The sequence below is a fragment of the Siphateles boraxobius genome, unplaced genomic scaffold (assembly GCF_051911475.1).
Source record: "Siphateles boraxobius isolate OS27281-9 unplaced genomic scaffold, OSU_SipBor_1 65, whole genome shotgun sequence".
Classification (NCBI taxonomy): Eukaryota; Metazoa; Chordata; class Actinopteri; order Cypriniformes; family Leuciscidae; genus Siphateles; species Siphateles boraxobius.
In genome coordinates, this window is record NW_027509192.1 from 12,932,317 (window position 1) to 12,950,352 (window position 18,036).

The window sequence follows — 18,036 nt, forward strand, 5'->3', positions numbered from 1 at the left end:
GACGTAAAGAAGCAACAGACTCCGCCCACATCCCCTTTCATGCCTATTGATTGACGTAAGAAATGAGCTGCAGACCCCGCCCACCTCTGGAAAACAGCTGCCTGTAGGACTGCTGGCTGTTTGTGGTAGCCTATATTTTATAAAATATAAACAATACTCTAAACAATACTGTTTGGTATAAAAGCAAAAGACTTTTAGAACATGTACTATTATTAATATTAAAATATTATAATGTTGATAAATAAAGGCGCACGTTTTTCATCCTTTTTTTGTATTTACGTATTTATATTCAAAGAAAATTTCGCACAACTAGTAATGGTTTGAAACAATCTTTTAAAAATTTATTTTATAAAACAGAAAAGTAGAATAGATATAATATTGTTTCCATTGTCGTTTTAAAAAAAATATTGTCGTTTTTTTAAAATAATTGAGTTTTTGGACATTTTTAAATAAAATTTTCTCAGAATAATTTATTCCTCAAAATTGGATTTTATTTATTTGAAAACTTTTTTCAAATGTCAATCAACGGAAAGGGTGGTACTTGGCGTTAATTGGCTATTAATTTACATTGCAATATTTGTTAGCTATACCTATTTGATGTTTTTTTAAAATGCAAAATATAGGCTACACTGTAAACAACAATAATATGATCAATAAGTTATGACAACTTATGTTCTTACATTACTTTAACTTATCAAAATAAGATATAAAATAAGACTTTTTAAAGTTATACAAGATTCAACACATTTTTTAAGTTAGTTGTATGTAATTTAAGTTGAAGGTTAGATAACTCAAAAATTCAAGTTGATTGTAGGCCTACTTTTTTAAGGGAAAAAAATTAAGGGAACAACTTCTTTTTTACAGTGTACTTATCTAATAATAAATAATGTAATGTAATGTAAGGATAATATGGCCACTGATTATAATGCCACGACATTGGCATGGTATTTTGCCACAATCTGTCCTCTGTCATGTAACTGCAGAGATTATTATATATAAGCCTAATAATAAACATATTAATGATAATATCCCTAGAAAAACTCTTTGCTTCTCTAAATATATGTTAATTATTTTGTTAAGTGTATTGCCATGGTTTAGCAAGTAAAGAACAGAAATTTTTTTACAAATACACTAAGACGTTCTACTAAAGCAAAGGAGGCCCTGTATTTTGAACTGATAAATCCCCGGTACTATACACTCTGACGCCCTCTACTGGTCATTTGTCTTCATAGATTTGCACAGAGGTCAGTACATACCCTAGAATAGGATTTACAGGTTATGAATCAGGGTCCTCTAAAACATAATTTTTCTCTTCTTTGAAAGTCCTTATAATGGGTATAACAAATATGAAACATTGCAACTGTCTATTACATGTTTATTTATTAACCCATTTATACTAAAATAGAGTCAATATTTAGGAATGTTGCATGTCAAACTACGGCAAGGTATCAAAATGATCCACAGAGAATATATTGTTTTATACCTTAGGCTAGTTAGCGCACACAATCTGTTTACCAATGAGGCCAAGACAGCTTCACAAGAGCTGAAGTCCTCTGGGACAGAAATAAGAGAAACACATGAGACAACAATATCATGCAGCATGTACATTTCATAAATATGAAGTCAAGGAAAAAGCATATCACATCTCATGTCTGTAAAAGGCTTGAAAAGAAGAAAATAAATTGAGATTATATACTTTGTGCTAAAAAACCCAATATAAATTGGGTATACCCAATATAAACCCAGTATAAATATTGTCTTGTTAAATCATTTGTTGGTCCATTATTTATTTATTTACTTCTACAAACACATTTGAACGTTAAATAAAATGCAGTGCCTTTTAAAATATAATGTTTTACCACAGTAGGCTGCCACCATTTAAGTAATTTAGTAATATTAATAAAATGATTACCACTGTACATTATGAAATACTATACTGATTACTGTTAAATAATCTCAGATTAATTATATGGTTTAAAGTTTTTATGGTAAAATTTTAGATTAAGGTTTCCTTTGTTAACAGTTAAATACATGAATTAACATGAACTTACAGTGAACAATACTTCTACAGCATTTCTTAATCTTAGTTTATGTTAATTTCAAAATGTATTCACTATAAAAAAAACATTCGTTTGCAATGTTTTTACCTTGCTTTAACTTATCAAAATAAGCTATTTTAAACTTTTTTATGTTCTACAAGATTCAACAAATTTTGTAGGTCAGTTTAAATTGAAATGACTCAAACATCCAAGTTGATTAAATGTAAGGCAGCAACGTTCTTGTTAATACAAAAATGAGACCCTATTGTAAAGTGTTACCTTTTTTACCATGTTCTTTTTAAGTGGGCTACCACATTAAATTAAATTAAATTTATAGATTACGGTATTATACAACAACATAATTATTATTATTAACATTGATACATGATTGTTCAAATATTAATAATACTATATTATTGTTATTATACATTTAAGTAGCCTACTGTAGGCTACTAGGCTATATAAAGGGGTAGGCTACCTTATGAACTGTGCATTGGCCTACTGTTAACTATTCTGTTAGATAAATTATCCTTTAACAAATTATTGGAATTGAGGTTGAAGCACTGAATAATTCAGTGTTTTCCGTTTGTGCATAACATTACCTTTGTCCTTTAGATATCAAATGCGAAAAGGACCAGAGGAATGGGTGGACCCCAAAGGCCCGTTGACCAATCCCCTTGAAAGCAACTTGTTGAGCAAGTTTTGTTATTTAGACGCTCGTTGTCATCTGGCAGTGCAGGACTGACCCACTTCACTGAATGAACTGTGTGTGTGAGTGTGTGTATGGCGAATAGATGCGTTGCAGAACATCGCGAACGATGAACGCCGGTCTGACACTGTTTACTTTATCATTATGTTGTCTCGGTTTTATTCAAGCCAAATCCCCGATGCGGTCCTGTCCCAGCGGACAGTTCTTACTAAAAAATCAGTGCGTTCTCTGTCACCCCACCTGCACGGAGTGTGAGGGTCATGAGCTATACGAGTGCACCGCTTGTGGTTTAGGTAAGTAATAGTTCACTATTATATTCTTTAGTTTAACACTCGAGTATATTTATTTAATAAAACAGGTGTCTCCATTTGGACCGTGCATATCCCTGCTGTCATCGCGCATGCGCATATTTTTTCTTTTCTTTTTCCTATCACAACGATGTCTCTTTACTTTGTGGTAACATTAGCTTACTATGTATTTCAAAGCAAATGATACCAGGGAAAAACTTAAGTAGCCTACGTGTTGTCGCTAGTGTGCTAATTAAAATTTAACTCACAATAATTTTTGGGTTGTTTTGGCCATTGTGGTACGAATCTGTGGCAGCATTGTGCAGGTTCACAAAAGGGTTTTCCAAGAGACAATTGGGAAGGCAAACCTCTCAGTCCTCCCTGCACAGCTGCTGCGGAAAAACAATGAAGCCGCTCTCCCTATTTATCAAAGTGACAAAGAGTGCTTTACCTCAAAAGAGAGTTTGTTTAGTGACCTCAAACATGAAAGTGCCCTGCCCACTTTAGGAAGATTTCAAATGAAGGTAATTTTAAACACAAATGAATCGACTATGCTTTTGAACACTTATCAACCTACGTTTGACAGTATTCTTTTAACTGCCAAACATGGGGGTGGGGAAAACTGAGACCACTTCCTTTTCAGTATCGGGAAAGCTGATAATGTTTCTGGTAATGTTTGGACATAGGCTAGTTAAAAATTCCTTAAGTTATCGGATACTTCTGACAGTAGCTCCTGGCGATTTCTTTAGCTTTTCTTTCTCAGCAATTTCAGATTCACTGTGCCCTAAAGCTAGTCTTTTGGTGTAGAAGTAGGTCTACTAAAGTGAAACATCTTTTCTGTTGTGTCCCAAATGATACTGTACACTATGCACTATGTAGCCTACTCTACCATTTACATTTTAAATGGTTAATTTGTTATAAAGCATCAAAGTCTGATGGCTTCCTTTAAAGTCAGCAATAAACAGAATTTGTGATAGTCTTTTCTTCCCCATTGTGACGTATATACGAGTGAAAAGAGTTCTCAAAAAAAAAGAAAAAAAAGTAGGGGCGGACTTGATTTTGTCCATCGTGAATTGACTGGATCCTTGTCGTTTGCAATTTTCAGTGTGAACACAATACTCACGTTGTTTATACTACAAAAAGGCATAGAAAAGTGCAGAATTAGGAGCGAATTGGAACACACCAATCTCTACGTTTTTGTCATGGCACTTCTTTTTCAGTGGAGGAACAGTTTGATATTTAAATCATTGTTCAATAATAATCTTGCCATACAATATATCTCTCAAATCAAATCCAGTACCTTTCGATGCATATAATTCAGATTTGAAACGACATGAGTGTGAGTAAATAATGGCAGAATTTAAATGTTTGGTTGAACAATTCCTTTAAGAATGAATACGCAAACTCGTGTCTTTAGCAAACCAAGCCACTCTTTTGAATTCTGTTAGTAGGCGTTCATGGTTGCCATCCCTACTTTTCAAGCATCTCAAAGAAGAGTGCTGTAACTCTTACTCTCGCTCCCTGCAGCCCAGGCCGGTTGAGGGGGTAGGCCTTGCATCCATCAGTGTGTGACAACATTGCCAAAAGTGCCAATTCACTCTCCATAGCCCTTGTTTGTGTCCTGTTCTTGGCAAAACCTGTCAGCCAGATAGTTACTACTGTTTCTATTTAAAGAAGAGTTCATGATGGACACAAGCAGATGTTGATATTTGAGTTTCGTATAGTAGCAATCTGTTTGCAGAAAGAATAAGCATATAGTGTGGCTTCTAATCTTTTAGTGCATTTATTTCACAAAACCTGACAAGAACATGTAATTCCAAGTGAAACTTCACTTCAAAATCATTTTCAAATCAGTGCATAAAAAAAGTGCAAACTGTTTTTCAAAGGCAAAGATTTGCATGAAATGTTTTCCCCCAGTTCACATTGCCAGAATTTGAAGAAATTGCCCTTTGGAAGATTTAAAATAAAAAATAAAAATCATGATTATTCCAAAATACATTTTCAAAAGTTTGGGTTCGGTAAGACCTTATAATATTTTTAAAAAATAAGTCTCTTCTACTTACCAAGGCTGCATTCATTTGATCAAAAATACAGTAAAAAAAAACAATTTTGTAAAATATTATTACAATTTAAAATAACTGTTCTCTAATTTAGTATATTTCAAATTTGTATTTATTCCTGTGATGGTAAAGCTGAATTTCAGCATTATTACTCTAGTCTTCAGTGACACATGATCCTTCAGAAATCAAATGCTGATTTACTGCTCAAGAAACATTTCTTATTATCAATGTTGAAAATAGCTGCTTTATATTTTTGTGGAAAGTATATAATGATTTGTTTTACTGCAACATAATTTTTTACTGTTGGAATTACAGAATTGCAAAAACTCCACAAGTAAATCTAATGACAATTGGGAGTTCAAATGCACCTAATAGCCATGGTGATAATGCCAAAATACAAAAAAAGTCTGAATCTTAAAAATATCACACATGCTCATGCTTTCATGACAATCACTCAAGATTGCTAGTGTAGTAATGACCTCTGACCAATGTGATAATATTAAACATGCAGTAATTTATTAAGAGGAAGCTAGTCAACCATTTGACTGGTAGGACATGCAAAGGACATACAAATGCCTTACAAAAGCTCCTGGCATTGTAATACTCTTGGTTTGATATATATATATATACTAGCTGAGCTTCTTATATCCAAAATCAAATCTTATTCTATCGTCTGATTACTGTAACTGGAGCATTATTTAAATATGTTCATGAGTCACCGTGTCATGTTAATTGGATTTGTGGGTCACTGCAGATGAGGAGGGTAAGGAGCGCTACCTGTATCAGGGTCACTGCAGACTACACTGCCCACGAGAGTTTTATCCGGACCGAGACCAGTACACATGCCTTCCATGTATGCCTAATTGTGAGATCTGTGCTGATGTCAACGTGTGTGCCAAGTGCAGAGAAGGATACAAGCTTCAAAGTGGCATCTGTCTGACAGTCCTGTGTGGAGTCGGTGAGTTTATCGTTTAATAAAACTAAAGGTGAATTCTAATACAGCGTTGCAACATGCAGCAGTTCCAGATGTCACTTAACGAATTTGCTAAATTAAATTTGAATTGATTTGAACTTGATTTTAATTGATTTGCATATTTAAACATAACAATTCAGAGATTGTGCCATACAAAACAATTGTCTTACTGTAACTGTGATCAATTAACTGTTAAAACGTTTACCCTGTTCACCTGTAGTGTCATGCCTTAAACATCATTTTAAACGAATCAAACAACTGAAAACAAACTGGAGTTGGAATCAAATTCGCTGACAAGAACTAGCTATTACATAACTTCTAAATAATCATGTAACATACAAAGAGTCTGATACTCACAGACATTTGCTTGAACAGGTCAGGTTCAGGACCCGGATACGCGAGAATGCATAGACTGCAGTATCGGCTGTAAAACATGTTCCACGGGTAAGTAACACATACTAGTTTTAATGACTATGTGTATAGTATTTTATGTTTTATTAATAGTGCAGTATTACGTAATTTCTGTTATATATATTTTTTTAAATATGAATATTAATTATTCATTAATATTTCTTTCACCCAATTGTTTTCCTGTTGTTTTTTTGTGTTGTTATGTACTAGTTTTGTGCTTAGCAGAATAACCTGCATTATATTTGCTGAAATCCAATAATTGTTTCTTACTATTTTTGGGGTGCTGTCTCTGAAAAAAAGTCATTTTAAGGTGAAGAAGTCTTGTATTATCCCTTAATCACCAGAAAAACTGCCACAAAGACACAATTCCTGTCTTACTCTGAGCAAGTTTACAACTCTTTGTTCAATTCTCAGCCGATTTTCACATGTATGACATTATTTTATGCCTAATCCTGATTTTAAGGTTAGAATTATTGCCTGTGATAGAAGAAAATGCAAACATGACCTAGACTGCGTTTCACAAAAGCATCGTGAGCTAAGTTGATCGTAGAGACCATTGGTGGCAATAATTCTATGATCTACTTGAGCTTACAATGCTTTTCGGAAATGCAGCCCCATATGTTTTTGTCTGCAACGGGTTGCCATGAGTGCACAATGATGAAGGAGATAAAATAAAACAGTCTTTATTAATTTATGCAATGATTATGGAGTCCAATAGAGGAGAGAGGGTGGGAGCTCTGGAGGAGGATGTGGAGCTAGACAGGGATGTGACCAAGGATGGGCTGACAGAGGAAACCCTTATGGAGGAGGTGATGGAGAGCTGACGACCCTGAGGACAGCCATGATAAAGGCCCACGGTGAAACCAAATGTGGGAGGAGCCAGGGTAGAGTCAGAGATCTGACCACCAGGAGAGTTGGAGACCCAGGCGGAGCAGAGGAGATACAGAGAACGGGCAACACCGTGGGGCATGGAGGCCAAGATGAATCCATGGTGACAGGCGGTCGAGGTGAAGACAGGGTGCTGGAAGACTGAGGCAGAGCCAGTGGGACTGAGGACCAAGGCAGAGCTGAAGGGAAGGAGGAGACGAAGGGGTGGAGGGACAAGGCACAGCCGAAAGTCCGGAAGACCGTGGCATAGGCAGAGTGATGACAAGGGACCCCTAGAGGAGCCAAAGTGGAGCCGACTGGTCGATGGGCCGAGGTGGAGTGATGCGCTCGGCAGCCGGAGGTAGAGCCAGGGGATCCATTTGCTAAGGTGGAGCTGGAGATCAAAAGACAGAGGATGAGCCGAGGGACTAAAGGGAGCCAGCGGAGGTGGGGCTGAGGAAGTGGTTAGCATAGGTGAGCAAGCATAGAGGAGGCAGGAGAGGGAGGCTGGGTGGGACCGATTCCAAAAGTTGTATTGACCAACGACGCAGGAGACTAGGAGCTGTGTGGAACCAGCAGAGATCCGGGAGACTTGGAGCTGTTCGGAACCAGTGGAGACGCAGGAGACTTGGAGCTGTGTGGAACCAGCGGAGATGCCGGAGACTTGGAGCTGTGCGGAACCAGCAGAGATCCGGGAGACTTGGAGCTGTGCGGAACCAGCAGAGATGCCGGAGTCTTGGAGCTGTGCGGGACCAGCAGAGATGCAGGAGACTTGGAGCTGTGCAGGACCAGCAGAGACGCAGGAGACTTGGAGCTGTGCTGGACCAGGGGAGACGCAGGAGACTTGGAGCTGTGCGGGACCACGGAGAAGCAGGAGACTTGGAGCTGTGCGGAACCAGCGAAGACAAAGAAGACTTGGAGCTTTGCTGGACCAGCAGAGATGCAGGAGACTTGGAGCTGTGCTGGACCAGAGGAGACGCAGGAGACTTGGAGCTGTGCGGGACCAGCAGAGACGCAGGAGACTTGGAGCTGTGCTGGACCAGAGGAGACGCAGGAGACTTGGAGCTGTGCGGGACCACAGAGAAGCAGGAGACTTGGAGCTGTGCGGAACCAGCGGAGACAAAGAAGACTTGGAGCTGTGCTGGACCAACGGAGACGCAGAAGACTTGGAGCTGTGCAGGACCAGCAGAGACACAGAAGACTTGGAGCTGGGCAGAACCAGTAGAGAAGCAGGAGACTTGGAGCTCTGCGGAACCAGCGGAGACAAAGAAGACTTGGAGCTGGGCGGGACCAGCGGCAACAGGAGATTTTGTGGATTCACATTTTCCAATCCATTAAATAAAGTTATAGAGACCTTGCACAGCGCACAGGAGTATAGGTGGGGCTCCAGTCCATTCCCTCGAACTCCAAGAGGACAAAAAACAGGAACAGATGATTTTGCCAGCTCACGCACCTGGTCATTAATCGGCTCTGGTGCTGGCATCGAGGCGGGCTCGGGCTCTGTGTCTGCACCTTATAATGCATTGTAAGGTCTGTAACCACAGTTGTAATAGATTATAATACTTATCTATTCATTATTACACCTTTAGAAAGAATAATTCATTAAAACACATGGCAAAAAACCAGTTGGACTCTGGCATCCTGTCCTTGATGGGCTTGGTTGGTGGCTGGCTGGGCCCTGGGTCCGGAGTGGGGCTGGTGATGTCTTCTTCTCCAGCACAGACAGTGAATGAAGATCGACAACTCACCAGCACCCACTCTACATAGGCGGAACCATCCACAGGCATGCGTGCCTTGGACCACTCACTGAGGCTGGTGTAGAAAAATATGCAGAACTAGCTGTCCGGATAGAAGGTGAGGCACGCCAGATCTCAAAAGTCCATTATGTGGTCCTCGAGGGAGCGTTTTCTGTCAACGTGTTGCAGTGAGCACACAGTGACAAAGGAGAAAAACAAAAACATCAGTAATAATTAATTTAATATTTAATCATTTAATAATTAATCTAAAAAAGGTAAGACGCAGGGGATCAACAAAAAACAGAATAGCACAACCATGTAAAACAGAACTAAGGGCTATAATACACTAGGAGATTAATTAACATAACTAGAGATAAGTGCAAAACATAATTCAAACACAGGACAAACAACCAGTTTCAGATGTAACAAGAATTTTACATCTTACATTTTGCATCATTTACATTTTACGTAATGCATTTGCTTACAATTATTTATGATAATTTATGATAATGCATAACGTACATTATGAATGCCTTTATAATGCATTATAGTTTTAAATAAAGTGTTAACGAATTTTTTTTTTTTTTAAGATTCAGGGCTGTGTAATCATTCCCTTTTTTGTCCACAACAGATGAGCCGGAGGTTTGCAACAGCTGCACAGACGGCTACTTCCTGTAAGTTACTATTGTATTTTTTGAAATATTTGTCTGTTTATTTCTGCTGCTATGCAATTTAAGCTATGTTGAAGTCTTCTAGAGCATATTGAGGAGATACTTTGAAGAGAACAGAGGTTTGATTGTGTTTCTCCCTGTCTTATGGCCTCCAACTATTGTGTGCATCAGATTTCACTTTCAGTTAAGTCTCACGCGGTTACCTGAGATCCAGGCTGCTCGACATAAAGGCACCTCTTATGAGTTTTTCCCTCAACTCACTCAATCTGTCCTTCTCTTTCTCTCCTCACAAATTTGAGCCCATCTTTTCCTCGCTTGGTTGAAGCTGGAGGACTTTCTTTGCTCAGAGAGTTGGAGTGTCTTGTACGAGAGTCCTGACTAATGAATGTCCACTCAGAGAGGAAAAGAGCAATGTTAATCCCGCTGAACATTCCTCATGCTTTCATTGTACTTGCGTTGTTGCCATGGCTGCTGTTGTCTGCCGTCCCACTCAAACATCTTGCTTAAGTGTTGAGTTCCAATGTGAGGCACCTCTGTGTCTCAGACGGAGCACTTGATCAGACATGCTCATCAACTGCTTAACTAGAGTAAGATACGTGTTTAAAGTCCCCCTATGGTGAAAATGAATGTTTTAATGTTGTTTATATGTCTATGTGGAGTTTTTAATATGCTTTAAGACAAACCATGTCTTCTCCTAAAAGCTGAGTTTTAAGGAATAAAATGATTGACTAAAGGGGGGCTTTAACATAGTTTAAACATGGTTTGTGTAGTTTCATTTAATTTATCTTTACGTTAAGATTTATTTTGACTCTTTTTGTAGTTTTAATACATGTAGTACCGGTCAGACATTTGAAGACAGTAATTCTTTATTATTACTATTTTCCACATTTTAGAATAATGATACTCGTCAAAACTACAAAATGACCAAAACATTGCTAAAAGTGTTTATATTTTATCTTCCTATAATCAGATTACAAGTCTAGGTTACAACTCTGCACATTCATAGATTTACAAAAAAATAAAAAATAAAGTAAAAAAAAAAGTATGTTAGTTTGCATAGAAATTCATACCGTACATAAACTAATTAACATGTAAACATTTGGCTGGTTACTGTATTAAATGTTTTTATTTTCAGGATTGTTGTGCTTTAATAGATTTACAGTATACAGGAAAGTGGAATTATTGGAAAAAGGATTTTGGGATATAATATATATTGTTCAAAAGTTTAGGGTTGGTAAGATTTTTAAATGTTAATGAGTCTCTTCTTCTCACCAAGGCTACATTTACCTGAACAGTAATATTGTGACATATTATTACGATAAAAAAAAAAAATCTATTTCAATACATTTTGCAATATGATTTATTCCTGTGATCCATTGTTGAATTTTCAGCATCATTACTCCAGTCTTCAATGTCACATTTCTAGCATAGACACTGATGTGCAAACAATAATAGGAAGATTTATTGGTCGATTTGAAGATAGTGTTCTTCCCAAATGGTCTATACAACAGGTTTAAGAATCATGATATAATTATTATGACAAAAGACTTTAAATTAAAAGCCCCCTGGATGATCTTTCATTCTGACGCTTTCATTTATCAGAGCTCTATTGCCGAAAGGTTGATTTGAAGGATTGATGGCTTAATAATTCCAGCAATGCTGCCGAGGGCAGGTGCGTTGTGGTTTTGGGATGGTGTTCATTTCTCTGGTGTGGTTAGTGTTCTCTGGTTACTCTTGAGACAAACAGCCCCAAAGTCTCAGGTTCATTATATCCCTCACCCTGAAGCTGGAGCTTGTGAATCAGAATGCGTCTTTGATTCAAAAGTAAGTCTACAAAGACAGTTGCTGCTCTGAAGCTGTTCCAAAGTTTTTGTAAGCAAGTTTTCAAACAGGTCCAAGTCATTATTTGAGTGCAAAAAACCACACACCATACAATTTAACCACCAGCTCAATTCACTAATTTACCACTGTGTTGAATTTACTGTAAATGAAATCATTAGCTTTGTTTCCAAAGTTGCAAAAAATGACAAATATTTCACAAATGAAACGGCGATGGAAGCAAGTTTTAATGAGAATGAAATTGCCTCATCCACAGAAATTGGTGCAAAACAGAAAATTAAAAAATTGACACTTTATTAAATGTAATAAATAATCTGTCATTTAGTGCGCTCAGACAAAATGGCAGCATGTTTTTTTTTTCTTTCTCCAAGCAGATTATTCAGTCACTTTACTTTTTCAATGCATGTCCAGGAATTTATTTTTGGATATTGCAAAGAAAATGCTGAAGAGAAACACTAACTATTAGCATCTTTTTTTTTTTGTATCATTGAGATACAAGTATAGTTTTTATTCATATTTTGAATTAGTTTTTTATTTCTATATTCTTTTTCACTTAAATGTTTGGTAAAATTTTAGTTTTTTTATATTTTACATATATATAGTTGTTATTATTTTTTTTTTTTTCAGTTTTAGCACATCAAGTTAAACTTAATGAAAATGAGAAATATTTTCTTGGCAACAAGCCAAGCTAAAATAAAATAAGTTTCAGTTTGGAGTTTCACCATTATTTATATGCATATATAAACAAGCCATATTTAAATGTTAGGCACAAATTTTGCGAATTGCACCATTATTTCTAAGGCTTATACTACTAAACAACCCTCAAATATTATGTTGAAGGCCTGCTCACTTTTTAAACAATGCATTAAAAATGTGAAACGCCTTTGTTGTTTGTTCTCTATCCATACAGATACAGACACCAGTGTCGTCAGCACTGTCCCCAGAGGACGTATGAGGACCGGGGTAGAGGACTGTGTATCAGCTGCATAGATCCATGTGTGGACTGCTGGAACGATGCCCTGTGTCTCACTTGCCAGAGCGGATACTTCCTGAACAGTGCGTACTCTACTTCCGTTCGCTCTCATTTTCCTGTCTGATAGCCATATCTGTTTTATTCACATTACTTTGGCTGGATAAGTCTTACCTATAAAGCATTCATTATTGTATAATGTTTATAGATTAAATCTTTCATTTAAATTTAAACTACATTGAAGGAATAGTTCACCCAAAAATCACCATTTACTCACCCTCTTATTGTTCCAAACCTGTATGAGTTTCTTTGTTCTGTTGAACACAAAAGAAGATATTTTGAAGAATGTAGGTAACCAGACAATTGATGGAGCCCATTGACTTCCATTGTAGGAAAACAATACAGTGTAAGTCAATGGTTACGTCAACTGTCTGGTGACCAACATTCTTCTTTGGTGTTCAACAGAAATGGAAATATATTTATAGAAATGGAAATATATTTAATAATATTTAAATGAATAGTAAATGCAACACATTACCAACCAGATTTGCAAAATAAAAAATGAAAAACCCACTAACTTTTTGCCATTGGTCGACCAAACAGATTGTGTTAAAAACAATTAAAACAATCAAAAATGAACACTTTTCTTTAAACCTCAAGGGAGTGAAAACAATTAAATTTATTGTCCATTAATTTACTGAAAGATTAGAAAATGCCCGATAGAGCCTTGCATGTGCTCTTTATTGCAGCGCTCACTCAGTCTTGCTCACTTATTTGAATAGGAAATAGAAATGGGATGCAAATATGGTTTATGCAAACTGTGAGTTGTTCATTCATGCAAATTTAATATTCATGATTATAAACTCAGTCCAAAATTCACAAACATTGCTTATTCTTAATTTTTACTTCAATAATATTCTATGAAATAGAACTGTATGTATTACCTGTGAACCTCTACCATTCAAAAGTTTGGGGTCAGTAAGATTTTGTGTTTTTGAAAGAAGTCTCTTCAGCTCAGCAAGGCTGCATTTATTTGTTCAAAAATACAGTAATCTTGTGAAACGTGTCACATGATCCTTCAGAAATCATTCTAATATGATGATTTGCTGCTCAAGAGACATTTCTTATTATTATCAATGTTGAGAACAGTTGTTATGCTTTATTTTATTTTTTTTGTTCATGGAAACTGATTGTTGGAAACTTTTTTTCAGGATTCTTTGTTGATGATCAGGCAGCTCTATGAAATAGCAAATAGAAATCTTAATCTTTACGTTATACAGTAAATTATTTACTGTCACTTTGATCAATTTAATCCATCCTTGGTGAATAAACGTATTAATTTATTTCACTGTAAAAATAGATCAGACAACTTTAAAAAAGTGAGGAAGCCCGTGGCCTTAAAATTATTAAGTAATAAACTTCTTGCGTAATTGAAAAAGTTATGTGAACTTCACAATTCTATATAACTACATTTTTTCAATTACTCCTTTATTACTTAATAATTTCAAGGCAACGGGTTTCCTCACTTTTTTAAAGCTGTCAACTGATCAATTTTTACAGTGTACTGACCCCAGACTTTTGAATAGTAGTGTCTGCACACTTTGTGAAGAAATTGAATGCTCGATTGTTCATATCTCTATAACTATATATGAAAATCATAACACAAAGTAAAGAGTAAAAATGAAGATAAGAGGGTAAACATAATGTGGACATACTACATTAACATCTTTTTGCATTCAACCATTCAGACGGCACCTGTGTGAAGGACTGCCCAGCAGACACATTTAAAGACACCAGAGGGTGGCGCTGTCAGCCCTGTCACGGCTCCTGTCTGACCTGTCATGGCCCTGGAGTGAGAGACTGTGACAGATGCAGTGGTTGGAGCCGCCCAGTTTACGGGAAGTGCCCGGTGATCAGCTGTCTCGAAGGGCAATATGTTGATGGTGAGAACTTCTGACATTTAATATAAGAACAATAAAAAGAATAAGTCTGCCCTCAGTTTTATATTTGCTCATGCCTGTTACAGCTGGTGTAATACTGCCCTCTGTTGGTAGTACTACACCTCAAACGCTGTCCTTTAATTCAGCAGGTATTCTTACTGTTTTTTTAAACATGTGTCAAATTGATGTTATATAACAATATATGCTGTGATGTTTCAAGTTTGAAAATATTCAAATCCTTAATATTTTTTTACAGTATAAAATGGGGTTGGTGTTAATTATTTGCTTTGGCTTTCATTCAATGACAATAAATATCAAATTATTGGTAACACTTTATTTTACAGTATACATGTTACATGTGATTATGCATAATTTATAGTTATTACTATAGTAACTACATGTAATTAACCCTAAACTAAACCCTAACCCTATAGTAAGTACATGTAGTTAATTAATATTACTCTGTAATATTATATATATATATATATATGAATACAGTGAAAGAAGGACATTTAAAATAAATTCGAACCAAATTATTTAATTTTGTTACATTTTATATTTTTTTTAACACAGTATAAAGGTATATATGAAAAATGCTTTTCATATATACAAGTGTGACAAAAAGCTGTATATGAAAATATACAGCTCAGCTGCCTTTACATTAAGAAGATCCTCAATGTTATTTTATCATTATTTATGTTCTATTACAGTATTTCTATTATTATAGTGTAATTATTATAGTATTATAGTATATTTTAATTTGTAATTCATTTTAGTTTAAGTTTGCTTTTATCATTTTTAACATTTCTATATTTTCATTTCTATTTTAGTTTTAGTAATTTAAGTAACTTAACTTATTTCAGTTATCAAAGCAACATTTCTCATTTTTGTTGAAGTTTTTAATCAAATTATCATATTTGGCGCCAAAAAGTTAGAAAATCCTTGTAGTAAATCATGGAAAACTATATATAACCGTGTATTTTTTTTTCCTACTCCAAAGGGGATAGTCGCACTTGTCGTTTCTGTGATGGAACCTGCCTGACATGTTACGGCCCCAAAGCTCAGAATTGCATCACCTGTGCTACCGGTAACGTATAGGTTAGCTTTCCTTTCCCTCCCACCTGATAAATGTAAACATTTCCTTTGAATGGGTTCCTGCTTCATAAGAACTCGCTGAATAAATAAGATATTTATTAGACGCCTGTTTGCTTTTTTAAACCACTCTAATAGGTGTCTTTTTTGCTAGGATACATGTTGGAGCAGGAGTCTGTGTGTGTAAACCACTGTCCACTGGGTTTCTTTGGAAACAGCTCCAGTTTGTTGTGCGAGAGGTGTTCTGCCAACTGTGAGGCCTGTGAGAGCAGAGACGAGTGTGTGAGCTGTAAGACGGACTCTTACCAGCTCTATCTGTTCCAGGGCAGCTGCTGGTCTGAGTGCCCAGAGTGAGTCGAGGCTGTAACTTCTGGAACATGCTTTACAGGCGCTCCAAAAATATATTTTTTATCATGGTTTCCAATTTTTTTTAAACTGTTTTCAACATTGATAGTAATAAGAACATTTTCTTGAGCAACAAATCATAAATGTACATTTATATATAACAAAAGAGAAATACGTTATTTTAAACTGTAATAATATTTTACAATATTACTGTTTTGCTTATCAAATGCAGCCTTTGTGAGCATAAAGACGTACCGAACCCAAACAATATTTATAGAATGCTTTATATAACATCATTAATGTACATTAATAAATGCTCACATAGCTAGAAATGTCAATGTAAACTTTATATATATATATATCTTTTTTAATAAATATTCATATTTTTATAGAATCTAAATATTACTGTGATTTGACTCTATTTAAGGATTTTTAATTCTTCAATATTGTTGAGATATTTACAGTAGCATGCAAAAACACAGTGCCATTGCAATATTGTGAAATTTGATCAATCTATCTGTCTTCTCTGTCTAATCACTGATGAAATACAGTTAGAAATACATTCTAAAGTATACACTTTATTTTACAGTGTCCTTGTTACACGTTACATGTAGTTACTATAGTAATAACTATAGATAATGCATAATTACATGCATCTGACCCAAAACTTAAACCTAATCCTATAGCAAGTACATGTAGTTACTAGCTATTACTCAATACTTAAACGTATAATTACAGTGAAGCAAGGACACCTTAAAATTAAATTTAATGAAATGTATCTCTAAGAAAATAAGCTAAACTGAAAGCCGAATTACCTTGTTTAATACTAACCGTCGCTCAGTAGCATGCATTGATCAATGCATTGAAAAAAATTGTATCTGTTGTTTTTCTTGCAGAGGTTATTTTGAGACTGAGCTAGGGACATGTGAACCCTGTGATGAACTCTGTCTGACCTGCGATGGCACAAGCACGCAGTGCCTTTCATGTCGTGAAGGCCTTCATCTGGCCAACGGGCAGTGCAAGCAAAGCTGCGCCCCCATGAGCTACGTGGCAGAAGACGGCACATGCAGACGCTGTGCTCCTCACTGTGACGTGTGCACCAATTTTTACACCTGCACTAGTGAGTGATTGTTACTGCTCAGATCCTGTGCACTAACAAGATTAGAAACAGTTACAGCCTAAATGAGCACTGAAGACCTGTGTGTCACTTCTCTAGAATGACATTACAATCATTTTCCATGTTCCCTTTCAGTCGATAACGTCGGACGTAGTCGACGCGACTGAAATGGGATCACGCTAGGGAGCCTATCATCTTCGATTACTATTGAACGAGCCAATGGAATTTGGCGTGCGTGATTTGCATCACACACTCCGCCCCCGCGGCGCGGGTATAAATACGGAAGTGGATGCACGCACTAGTTGCTTTTCGCTTCGGAGCCGTTCGTCTTTGATGTCTCTGAAGAGTGCTGTTGTGTTCAACGAGCGAGTGTGTCGGTGTTCTTGCGGGAAGAACTCTCCAGTGTTGGTGTTCTACAGCGTGGTGCAGCGGTGATCGCGAGCTTCTCAGCTCTCAACTGCTGTTTTAACAGCATCAAATTCCTACTGTTTGTTTGTGTGTTGACGGTGGGTTAGAGGGCGAGAAGTGAGTGCTTCACTGTTAGTTGAAAGACTATTCAGTGTTTGCCGCGGTCATTCCCTGTGTGCTCCGGCACTGGTGACGGTCCCATTTCCTAAAAGAGCAACACGGGTGTGAGTGCGTCTTTTTCAAGATGCCATTCCATCCGTGCGTTTCTGGGTGCGGTCTGGCACTATCCCCTTCTGACGGTCACGAAAGTTGTGTCGCATGTTTGGGCTTACAGCATGCTGAGGCAGCTTTCGTGGATGAGGCATGTTCTCACTGCGGGAACATGTCCATCTCGGTGTTGAGATCTAGACTCGCCTTCGTTAAAAGCGTTGGTGCAGTCCCCACCTCTGGGCCCCGCCCCTGTTCTTCCTCTGGGTTACCTTCCCAGAGGAGGCCTGGGGTGCCGTCCAAGCTGGGTGATCTGAGGATCACAGTGAGGGGTAATCCGCCCGGCCACGCCCCGTGGGTCCCTC

General features: G+C 36.9%; 1 protein-coding gene across 2 annotated transcripts in view; it reads left to right on the forward strand.

Annotated features, from left to right (window-relative positions):
- The first annotated feature begins 2,749 nt into the window (after positions 1–2,749).
- Positions 2,750–18,036, forward strand: part of LOC143721025 (cysteine repeat modular protein 2) — a 30,270-nt gene continuing 14,983 nt past the window's right edge. For both annotated transcript variants that reach the window (XM_077211089.1, XM_077211090.1), the window contains exons 1-9: positions 2,750–3,041; positions 5,850–6,053; positions 6,444–6,512; positions 9,714–9,756; positions 12,503–12,648; positions 14,311–14,505; positions 15,503–15,589; positions 15,749–15,944; positions 16,836–17,059. In XM_077211089.1, the coding sequence (XP_077067204.1) occupies positions 2,834–3,041; positions 5,850–6,053; positions 6,444–6,512; positions 9,714–9,756; positions 12,503–12,648; positions 14,311–14,505; positions 15,503–15,589; positions 15,749–15,944; positions 16,836–17,059 (1,372 nt within the window). In that variant the 5' untranslated portion in view covers positions 2,750–2,833. The remainder of the gene's footprint in view (positions 3,042–5,849; positions 6,054–6,443; positions 6,513–9,713; positions 9,757–12,502; positions 12,649–14,310; positions 14,506–15,502; positions 15,590–15,748; positions 15,945–16,835; positions 17,060–18,036) is intronic.